General features: G+C 36.5%; 1 protein-coding gene across 5 annotated transcripts in view; it reads left to right on the top strand.

The window, feature by feature from the left end:
* Positions 1-12137, top strand: part of EPHB1 (EPH receptor B1) — a 387419-nt gene that overhangs the window by 318364 nt on the left and 56918 nt on the right. For 4 of the 5 annotated variants that reach the window (XR_015743549.1, XR_015743550.1, XM_026701394.2 and 1 more), the window contains exons 7-9: positions 1098-1260; positions 7983-8091; positions 10851-10915. Coding sequence is in view for 3 of the 5 variants with exons in the window: in XM_026701394.2 (XP_026557179.1) it covers positions 1098-1260; positions 7983-8091; positions 10851-10915 (337 nt within the window). In the remaining 2 variants the exon portion in view is untranslated. The remainder of the gene's footprint in view (positions 1-1097; positions 1261-7982; positions 8092-10850; positions 10916-12137) is intronic. The other variant, XM_087933101.1, reaches the window with a different exon arrangement.

The raw sequence follows: 12137 nt of genomic DNA, 5'->3' as shown, positions 1-12137 counted from the left end.
CACCTCAATATTCAACTACATGGGGTGAAATGAAAAAGCCCAGACGGGAAAAAAAAAACAGCAGTTGGAGCATAGGAAAAATATATATGTAGTGATCTTAAAATGAAAGAACATTTGGATACATTTGTTTTCTTCTAGCTGCATTCGACTATAGAGTGAAACCTTGTATTTCATAGGATCATGTTGCGTAGATCACCGTTGTGAATGTCAATGATTTAACTGGAATCCCTTTTAGACCTTGCTGCCCACCTTCCACTATAGGACGGACCGTATCTAGGAATAAATAGGAAAAGTGGATAAAATCAAAGCTTTGAGTCAAAAGCAAGATTTTTCAGCCAAATGTAACAAAAAACAAATTTGCATGCTTAAAAGCTTAAGAAATGCTAGGATGCTAGTTTTGTTATGCCTTATTTTTGTGCTTGAATTGTGATGGCTGTTTCATTTCCATAGTCAGGTCATGCCAAGTGTAGAAGAGAACTATTGAAATGTAGCTATGGTTTCTCTTATTCTGGCCATTTAAAAGAGTGAATAGCTAGGATAAACATATTTGCTGAATATTAATATTAGTTACCTGATAATTAAAAGCCATTGCATTGTATTCTTTTTGCAGAAAACATGTAGATATTACTCATTTCCTTACACAATAGGCATACTGCAAGTTGCATAAGTACCACAATTTTCTCATTTATTACTTATTATTTGTAATTATTTTCATTTACACTATTACAGAAGGACTGTAAGAATTAAAATGGATTTTAGTAATATTGATATATAATACCCTAACTTCCTTGGCCCTTGCTCAGAAATGTGAAATCTTCAGCTTTCTCAATCAGGAAGCCTCCAAATGACTTGTGAATTGCTAAGGTTTATGGGAGTTACAGCTTTAGAACATCCCAAAATCCCAATTTCAATTTGTTTTAGATAGTTAAAAAATAGCCCTCTGGTTATCCTCATTTCATCCCATTCATTAAGCAGGTAGAAAGCAAGAAACAAGTTGGTAGATGGGATGATTTTTTTTTTAACAAGCATCATAGTTGATACTGCAAATAATGTTGCTTCTTTCCTCACACCTCTCCTTCATTTGTTCTTTACTGAAGGACCACAGTGAGTACAACTCCTCTATGGCCAAAAGTCAGACCAACACTGCTCGAATCGATGGGCTTCGGCCTGGGATGGTTTATGTAGTGCAGGTGCGGGCTCGGACTGTGGCTGGCTATGGGAAATACAGTGGAAAAATGTGCTTCCAAACTCTGACAGATGGTGAGTGCCTTTGAAAAGTAGGGAAGTTGGTTGAACTCCCTGTCAAATTCCCATACTGTAATTGAATTAAATCAACTTGTCTATTCAAACCCTTCTGTAATGGGGTAGCATGGCAAGATCAAGCGATTTAAAAGTAAGAGTAATTTATTGTCAGTTGGAAGGCTAATCTGACTGAAATTCCTCCACCTCTTCCTCCTCACTAGTCAAGAAAAATTAAAAATACCAGGGGAAGTTTCTAAGAAGTCCCCTTATATTAGAGAAGTATGCATACAAATCTTTTTTTAAAATATTAAAAGATGCTGGGACTGAATATTTCACAATAATGCTGTGTGTCATAATTAAAGGACTTAGTATGTACTTTCTGGATCTATAGTCCATGTATGTGTAGTGTCTCAGTAATGTATAAGTAAGAAAAATCATTTTTAAAACATACAGAATGAAAGAGAAAATATTTAGATGGATCAATAAGCCAGCAATTGGTCAAGCTATCCTGCACCTGTAGACCTTTGAAATATAGCAATTTTAATAAGTTTTTATAGGAAACTTATGTTTCCAGTGAACTATCTGCAAAGTGATCAAAATCATACATTAAGCATACATAATTCATTTCTTGAGATAATTGGGAACACCAAAATACAAAAGAAAATTTTGTAATACACTGTAAGAGCTGATGTTGGCAAGGTAGGAAACTACAATTCTCGGACTATGTAGAATAATTATGTAAACTTGTCTGAGCTGCAGTTGTTCACATAGTTTTAAAGAAAGCCATTGTTGGAATATTAGAATATTGGAATGGAATATTGTTGACTCAGAAAACCAGAAAGAAAAGTCTTGGATTTAAACACTAACATAAATAGACAAAGCTCTGGATTGCTGTGAACTGCAGTAGGCAGATTTTCTTTACAATAAAACAACATATCTAACCATGGAAGTCTGTGAAATTTCTATTGTTACCTAGCAACAGATTATGGGATAGAATTTCTGGAGAGTGGGAATGCACTGAGATGCCTAGGAGAGACATTTGATGCACACTAAATGCCATTGGAGCCTGCAGGTACATTGGAGTATAATGCTCATCACCCACAGTTATCTGCCTAGAGCTTAGAAAATAATATTTTTGAAAATTCTTATTCAGATTTACTAAGGGAAAAGATGATTTGTGAATCATCTGGATAAACTTCATTACAGCTTTCTAAATTTGGGGTAGGCAGCTGTTTTTAATTGTTATTAATTACATACACACACAGCTATACACATGCATACTACTTGCCAAAGCAATAACTTTTTTAAAGGTTTAATAAGCACTGAAAACAATAAAATGACTACATGATAAAAATAGCAAAAATAATAATAATCTACAACAATCAAATATTAAAAATAAAGTTCACCTACTATTTTCTGCTAAATCTAAAGTGGGGAGCTGAAAGGATTTTGTGATGACAGCACTCTAGGTATGACGTTCTACATCTAAAAAGTTATTTTCTTGTTCCGATCCATCCTACTACTGCAAGCATTTGATTATATGCCACCAAATCATTATTGGCTGTTAGTGACAACATAGTTAAGTTTCATCTAGGATGATCTATCCATTACCTGGTCTTTTATGTCTTCCAATAGTGCACTCATCACCACTGTAACCAAGTCTATCCATCTTACTGCTGGTCATACTCTTCTTTTTTTTTCTTTCCTTCCATCTTTCCCAGCACAGTCTTCTCTACTATGGTCTTTGTCTAAAGTAGAATAATTTGAACTAGTCATCAGTCTTGAGTGAGAGCTCTGGGTTGATTTTGTTCAGTGATCCATTCATCTGTTTTCTTGGCTACCATATTCTCAGGACTATGCCAACATCAAAGATCAAAAGCATCAATATTCATCCTATCCTGATTCTTCAAAGCCCTGATCACTATTAGTATAGACACATCATTGCATTTGAATAGTTTTCCAAGATCTTCATAGCTGCTGCACCAAACGGTAATATGTGATGTATTTCTGAACTGCTTGTTCTCTTACTGTTGAGGTTGATCCTGAAAGACAGAAGCAACCCACCACTTGGATATCTGCATTGTCTGTTTTAAGTCTGGTTGTTTAGCCCCACTTTTTCATGGTGTACCTTGAATTTTATCATTAGATCTTGCAGAAACTTTGTATTTTCAGCCATTGGTGTAATTCAACTTATTGAAGTTTCTTCCTCAAATTTTAGAACTAGGTTAATCATCCAATCTAGTTTCCCTTAATACATATACTGTACGTATGTACACAGCAAATAGATGGAATAAATAAGAGAAGGCTATACAGCCTTGTTGCATTCATTTCCAACTCTGGAGCCAATTTATTTCTCCATGTTCTGTATGTACTGTGACTGCCTAACCTGCATTTAAGTTTTTCACAAGGAAAATGAGATGTCCTGGGATTCCTATTTTTCTAAGCACATTTCATAGCTTAATATGATCAAAGGCTTTTCTTTGATCAATGAAATGCATGTTTAATTCTTTGGGGTATTCTTTGGCTTTCTCAATTATCCTGTGTACATCAGCAATATTGTCTTGTGTTCCTGTGCTTTTCCTATAACCAGCTTGACCATCTGGCATCTCTTTTTTTCCATGTAGGATTTTAATCTGCATTGTTGATCCTAAGTATTATTTTGGTAGCATGTGAAATGAAGGATATTGAAAAGAGTTGGCATATAGGTTAAGCCTACCATTTGGGTGGTTTTGGTGTGTAGACTGATCTCTTCCAATTTATTAGTTACCATGTCATTCTCCAGATTTGCTGACACAGTTTGTTACTTGATTGATTCTTTTTTATTTCTTTCCATGTTTCTATAGGTATGCCATTAGTCCTGTAGCCTTTCAATTTGATAAGGGTTGCTAGTATTAGAGATCCCTGTAAGCAGGAATTATCTTCTAAGTTATCTTGGATGTTGACATATCTACTGTATGGTATAAGTAGTCCTATACTTCCAACAGCATATAGGACCATAATTTCTGGTTTGCGAGAAAGTGTTAAGGGAGAATGCACAAGAGGTGCAACACAGGGAGACTTCAAGGAGTTCACAAGAGGCCAGAGACGGTGAATTGTGGATGCAAAAGTGCATGCAAGAGGTGCCTCTTTGGGAGGATATATACAGATTGGGAAAGGTGAGGAGAAGGTGTGTGAGAGGTGCCATACATATTGGGGAAAGTGTGCAAAGGTATGACATAAGTCAGGGAGCATGCAAAGAGGTGAATGACTGGCATGGTGGAGTGGAGCAGAAAGAGGATGCATAGATAGGAGAGACTTAAAATACTCCAGTGATTTGTGATCTTCCATGCCAGCTTCCCCATTTACTATATGGGGAAGCCAGCAGAAAAGGTTGCAAATGACAATCATGGTTGTAGGTGCGAATGGACTGCCAGGCATTTAGATCACATAACCACAGGGTGCAGAAAAATCCATTACTCATTTACTGCCTTTGCAACTTAGAATGGTCACTGATCCAATGATCATAGGTTGAGAACTCAATATATTTCCATTTATTATTATTCATTTGTGTTCTGCCTTTATTGTTTTTACAAATAATTCCAATATATGTTCCTCTTCCTATTTTCTCCACAACAACAACCCCGTGAGGTGAATTGAGCTGAGATAGATTGGCTGACAAAAGGTCACCCAGCAGGCTTTCATAGCTAAGATGGTCAGAATTCATGGTCTCCCAAGTTTTAGCCTGGTATCTTACCAAACCAGACAAAAATTTTGTTTGATCTCATTTAAAGTGATTATTATCTCTCCACTGGTATCCTTTAGTACAGCAGTTCTCAACCAGCAGCCATATTATTGCCTGTGGGACCTTGGGTATTTTAATGAGGACACAGATGAAAAATATGAAATGGGGGGGGGTGACATGTGTTGGGGGTCATAGAAAAGCCAAGTGCTATTATGTTGTTGATGCAAAAAAATGTAGTGGGGGCCACAGGAGAAAAACAAGGCTGAAAAGGTGCCCCGGGTTTTCTTTAAAAAGTCATGAAATGCACCATTATATCAGTTTGAGGTTGGAACCTCTGACTAAGTTCAGATACTTTTTAAAATAAACTTTCCTCTTTTTCCATGCTGTTTCCATGTTCAGTGCTTTTACAGATGCTATTGTAATATTGGTTCTTGTCTCATGAAATCATTCTCTGAACTCCTTGTTAAGTTCCTTTAGGACATTTTTGTCTTTCTTGGCTTTGGCTTGTCTTCTTGACCATTTCTGTGGATATATTCTGACATCAAATTTGCTTTCTTCTGTTTCTTCATTTTTGGCAGTCTCTTTTTACATTCATCCTTAACAACATTAAATTCATTCCACAGGAAACCTAGGTTTATACAGATGTTGCTGCACATTGTACGTATTTTGTCATGAACTGGATGCTTTTCAGAAATATTCTAAAGCTCGATCTGAATGTAATTCATTACTATAACTAGTGTCCTTCAGTATGTATTTAGCATGATGGAACAATTAATGTGACTACTAATTGAAAATTACTTCAAAAGTATTTTGATGGGGAAAAATAAATATATATTGACCCCTATCTGCCTCTTTAAGTTTTTTTAAGCAAATGAATAAACCTGTTAACAAATTAATAAACCTGTTTTAACCCTTTTAATTAATCTATACCAATGTCCTGCATCATAATATCATAATTCAGGTGGGCCCCCTCTAGATTACTTTTACTTAGTTTTGCTACATAAGCCTAACTGTAACCCTGAGTCCACTGTCCTTGAGCAATGTCTAACTGAAGAAAGAAATGGGAAGCATGTGTGCAACAACTGCTAACTGAAGAGATGAGCCCCTTTTTAAAATATCTTTCCATTTTACTTAGACAATTAGACAGGCAAAGAGAATATTTTGCCCAAAACATAAGCAGCTAATTGAAACCTAACAAGAATGGATACTGTATTATTAAATAATAATTGATTGTTAGATGGGAATGTGTTCAAAATTTATGCATCAGGCAGGAGATAAAGCAGATACCAGTAATTAGCTTCAAATGAGAATAAAAAAAATTAAAAGGAGGTGTGAAATTCTGTTTGTACGAATTTATTTTAAGCTATTAAGTATTCATGCCAGAATTATTAGATGATAAGCAGTAATGTTAATCAAATTAATTTATTGTCTACCAGTCCATTGTGGTAAGGTGAATGCAAGTAGATAGCCCTTTATCTGAATAATTTCTTGAGGAAGCCAAACAGTGTTAAAAAGAATATTATTTCCTAGAGTTTTATATTAAGTATCAGTTCTGAATTTCAGGGCAAGCAGAATTGTTCAATTCAATTATAATGGCAAACTAAAGTTTGCCAAAATGTAGAAATTAATCAGTACTTGTGATGAAAAGACAGGAGGATATAAATCTAAATTATGATTGATATTACTAGCAGAATGAACATTTATAAAGCATTTTCCACAATCCCACTGATGCCTTCAATTTAGAACAAAATATATGTAGCTCAAGGAGTCCTTGGTGCTCTGTGAGCTTGGTTGTTTGCTTGCAGATATTTCATTATCCAACTAGGTAGCATCATGAATTCTAATTAGTGTAGGTTTGCTGCCTGCTAGTATATATACTAGCTTTACCTCCACCAGAACTGATTTGGTAAGCTACTATACAGAAACAGGTTGCAGATCCCATACTTACTGAACTGATATGGTGTATATAAATTCCCTGACAAGCTGAGCAGAGAATACCTATTGTGGAAGCGCATTTTCACAGGTACCATTCAAGATGAAAAGCTGCACCCAGCTGAAGAACTTAGCATATGATAGCATGGTTGGGACCACAGTCTGTAGAAATAGTGAAAAATGTCTACTCATCCCAACTAGGTGACCCAGATACTGCCCTGGAAATAGTGTGGGATACGCTCGACCAGTGGTATGGTGCTTCCACATTGATGGAGTACTTGCTCTTGGATAGCATTGACGAATTCACGGATATCAGCCTCAGCGAACCCCACCAACTGGAGGAATTTTCTGCCATCCTTATGCAGCTGTGGGAAGCTAAAAAAGATCCCGACTTACCGGGACTTGCTTGCCTTGACCAATTCAGAATGCAAGAGACAATAATTAAAAAACTACCACAGCAGCTAGTTGAACAATGGATCAATTTATCCAATGTTTTTAGGGCCGTGAACTGAAACAAAGAACCACCCTTTGCCTTTCTCAAAGAATTTGTTACCCACCAAATTACCTAATTAACTTATTTTAATTACCTAGCTGGGTAATTAAAGGTCCAAGCAAATAACCAAGCTCAAAGAACATCAAAAATTCCAGAAGTTTCAAATTAATTGTAGAATCTGTTGTTTGGGTTGTGTTTTCTTAGCTTTAATGCTAAATATAGTTGGAGGAGGAGGAGGTGGTGGTGGTGGTGGTTACAATCAAACCTGAGTTCCTTTAGCAACTACAAAATTATTTTCAGGATATGAGAGGATCTACCTTAATAGATTGGTAGTGAATACTGGGGCTTAAAAAGGGGGCTACAGATTGAAATTCCTGATTCACCATGCAACTCCCTGGGTTGCCTTAAAGCAAAACTGCTTGTTAGCTTATCTCATTTCACAAACAGTAGGGTAAAATGCAATTACCTGTGCATGTCATCCTGGAAGAATAGGAGGGTACCAGTCTCATCAATAAATAATCAGGATGTATTAACTGTGGAAGGTATATATCAGCAGGTAGGAAAATTACAAAACGACTTATTTTTCCCCTCCAGATGACTACAAGTCAGAACTAAGAGAACAACTGCCATTGATTGCTGGTTCTGCTGCAGCAGGGGTCGTCTTCATTGTCTCCTTGGTGGCTATTTCAATTGTTTGCAGCAGGTATTATTTGCCCCATTAGCCTTTTCTTTCCATTCCAAAGAGGATCTTTCCCAGAGGATATAGTAGGAATGCATAAATGTTCAGGATACTTTTGGCAAAACTAATGATCTGCGGTGATTGAACAGAAAATATCCAAAAAATAAGAGGATGTGCCAGTGGACATAGATTGTTCTGTGAAAAAAAAACACATATGAACCAAAAAACACTTATATATCAGAAAGCTCCAGGTATGCACCTCTGAAGTGAATACCAAATCAAAAGAAAAAAAAATACCTAGATAACTTTCTTCGTTTGATGGGCCCACATTTAGGAGGCTTGTCTCCCAAGGCCAACTGCCTTGTAATGTTTGCCTTCAGCTTAATCTTGTCCAAAGGATTCTCTTCTTGGTCTCCCGCAGAGGATATTTATGGGGTGTAAGCCTTTTGTTGGCTACTATGGTGCAATAAATGGTGTTTTTTTTTGCTATTTTCAGTGCTTTCTGCTTCTTCATCCTATATTATCCATCCACACAAAAGGTTATTTTATTGTGTTGTTTTTTAACCAGGTTATAAATCTGTTTTATTTAGTTTTAATTGTAGGTGTAATTGCAAATCACTGAAATTGTACCTGATAATTTCAGTTACTAATGATTACTAATAATGCAAGAAATTACTAAATAATTTTAGTAAACCATATTAAATTTTGAAGGACAGTATCAGAAAAAAGCTCCATTAACCACTGGTCAAAAACAGGCCAGAGTGGTAGTTTTCTGCAAAGTGCATTTCAGGAACATTTATTGGGAAGTACAGGTAGCCCTCGACATACAATTCATTTATTGACCGCTCAAAGTTACAACCGCACTGAAAAAAGCAACATGATCATTTTTCACACTTACAATCTTTGCAGCATCCTCATGGTTATGTAATCAAAATTCAGATGCTTGGCAACTGGTTCATATTTATGACGGTTGCAGTATACCGGGGTCAAGTGATTGCCTTTTGTGAGCATCTGACAAGCAAAGTCAATGGGGAAGTCAGATCCACTTAACCATCATGTTACTAATTTAACAACTGCAATGATTCGCTTAACAACTGTGGCAAGAAAGGTCATAAAATTGGGCAACAGTCACTTAAGAAATGTCTCACTTAGCAACATACATTTTGGGCTCAATTGTAGTCATAAGCCAAGGACTTACCTGTATTAAATTAGTTAAGAGAGTGTATGTGACCATAGTTTTATCCCTTTGTACACTGTTCATGTTGCATGGGTACCCAGGAATGAGGTTCCAGTCCCACATTCATGCTTGTCATTTTGACTGGCTTTAGTCCCTCCCCTTGCACATGCCCCTGATATATTTCTGACATATTTCTGGGTTCTCTAAAGTAGGACTTGCTTTAATTTGTGATCAGCTAATCAATTTTACAATGATAATATGCCTACTAAGAACCCGGAGTGGATTTGTAGATTATGCTGAGCCATGATATGGTTTATATTGTTTCTATTTACAGATTCTATGCTGCCGGCTGCTGTGAATTGTAGCCTTGTAAGATCATGACAATGTGAAACCTCCTTGGGTGTGCCCCTCAAATGAAACGTTTTGTTCAATGTATATATTCATATGTGAGAAGGAAATTAAGTAATTTTTATTTAAATTTAAATTACATACAGTTTATGTGAAATATATTAAATACATACAAACTACTTAAGTAAAGTAAATTAATTAAATTAAATCAAAAAGAGTTTTGCCCTGGTTTTGCTTAGATCTTACCACCCAAGGGCCAAAGGCAGCCTTAGCCTGTAAAAATGTAAACATTCAGCCTCTTATTATGTGTGAATTCACCCATTGTGATTTATTCAATAAACTATAGTTAAAACCAACTTTTCATTACATCTGAAAGAAGCCCTTTAATGGGATGTGCACTTATTAAAGGAAAAAGATAATCCTGGGTATATTGTATTGCTATCTTTCAGGGGAAAGTAAAAGGTGTCTTACTTAATCAGGAAGATTCCAGTGAAGACAGAGCAGATGGATTAGATCAGTCACAGCAAAAGACAGCAGGAAATAGAATCATGGATTGGTTTAAATTAATCCTGTTGCCTGAAATTATCCCTTAAGAGTAATAAATACTGTTTTAGTAATCTACTAATTGATCCTTATGTGGACAGCTATAATTTGGGATGTGATCACCTTCTCCCCCTATGTGAGAGCTGTCTAGATACAAAAGGACCTTAACCGTCATATTACAAACTTCTCTTAAGACGTTTCTGTATAGTTTCTGCTGATGACAAATCCTCAATAAATCCTCAACACAGAACTGATTTTTCTTCCCCTAGAGAAGCAAGCTGAGCCTTATCCTCATCAGACTCTTCTGATGGCAATTGATAGAGCTAGAATTACAAAGTATTTGGTTTATAGCAGCAGAGCCATATGCCCCCCCCCCCAGGATATTTCAAGGAGGCCACATGTGAAAAGCATAACAAGAGGCACAGAATGAGCCAAGGGGAGCACAAAAAAGGAAAGTATATTATAATGCAAGTATTGTGTGGTTGATGCCAAAACAAAGCACCTGTTGCTCTCTCTCCGGCAATAGGTCATAGACCAGAGGGGGCATAGGAGAATATATGCAGGGGGCCTAGGAGAAAAACAATATTGGAAGGGGGCACAGGCATTAGAGGAGTGGCATATTTATACAATCACTGCTTCCAAATGCTTTCCAAAGTTTGCACAGCCTTAGAATTAGGGACAAATTTGGACTGATGTTTACTTTTTATTTTCCTAGGAAGCGAGCATATAGCAAAGAGGCAGTATACAGTGATAAACTGCAACATTACAGTACCGGTAGAGGTGAGTGCAAGAAACCTCTGAAAGGTTATGGATGGGCCAGTAAAGTTGTAAGTACTTTGTTGTAAGGCTTTAACAAAAATCATATCTTTTAATCGCCTGGTTTGGACTTGAAATGAAACCTGAAAAATATTGGGGGCAGGGGGAGCTTGGAGGGGAGACAAAAAATAAGGAAAAAATGGATGCTAGACAAAGAACAGATATATTATCTTAAGGTTGCTGTACTTCCTTTATGTTAGGAACAGTTTATAAATTCTGGCCAAAAAGGATGCTTACAAGCCTTTTGGGCAGAGAACAAAGTAAGAGCAAACATAGTACTATCAGAATTTCCTTTGCAGATACTCAACAGAACTAATTAACAACAGAGAACATGGAAACTGGTTAAATGAAAGGATCCACAAAAAGCCCTGAAGGAAATCCTTAACCTCAGAAGATAAGACTTTTCTCCTAGCATTTGCTTAGCTAGATATTTGAAGTAGTTTTTAGAACATTTTTTACCCAGCTTCATTTAGGCAAAATGAAACGCCGAGATATACAGCACTTGTTGCCCATATGCTGCTGAGCTAGTTGTTTATTTGAAATAAGTGGTTGTCTTCAGTCTTTCTGAAAATAACCCTGGAAAACAGAACTTCACACAGCTCACCTGAAATGGGAGCTTGTTACAGCATAGTTGTATTTGCGCCAGTCATCATTTGATCGGCAAACAAAAGTGAGGTCTTGGAAAAAGTATAAGCAAAACTTTCTATTTTATTCAGTCTAAAAATGTTTTGTCCCAATGCATTGATTTATCAGAAACAGTCAAAATGTTCTTAGTTCCTGTTTCATAAACAGATCACATTCCTATTGCTTCCTGAATGCAATCTGGGTCATGGCAAGCAGCTAATCAGTTTTTATACAATCATGGTTCTTTTAAAAATATTAGGAAAGTGAGTAGGATAATCACAAGCGTAACCACCAAGTAGCTACAGCCAACCTACACATGCTTTATTTGCTTACAGGGTATGTAGAACCAGCTGCAAACAATTATATTTGATAGTTCCCAGGTGTTTGGGGAAAATCTCTAACACAAATATGCATAACTCTTTGGAGTTCTATATATTACAGCCATCAGCAATACCTAAGTAAACCTTAGCCAAACCAGGAAATGAGATAAAAGGTAGGAAACCAAATTGGGAGCACCTGAAATCCAATTTGCACTGTAGAGGCAAAGTCTCACCCAGACATT

The sequence above is a fragment of the Pseudonaja textilis genome, chromosome 4 (genome assembly GCF_049901715.1).
Source record: "Pseudonaja textilis isolate UNSWEBS1 chromosome 4, rPseTex1.2, whole genome shotgun sequence".
Taxonomy (NCBI): Eukaryota; Metazoa; Chordata; class Lepidosauria; order Squamata; family Elapidae; genus Pseudonaja; species Pseudonaja textilis.
Note: the sequence above shows the minus strand (reverse complement) of the source record. Positions and strands in the feature narration are given on the sequence as shown.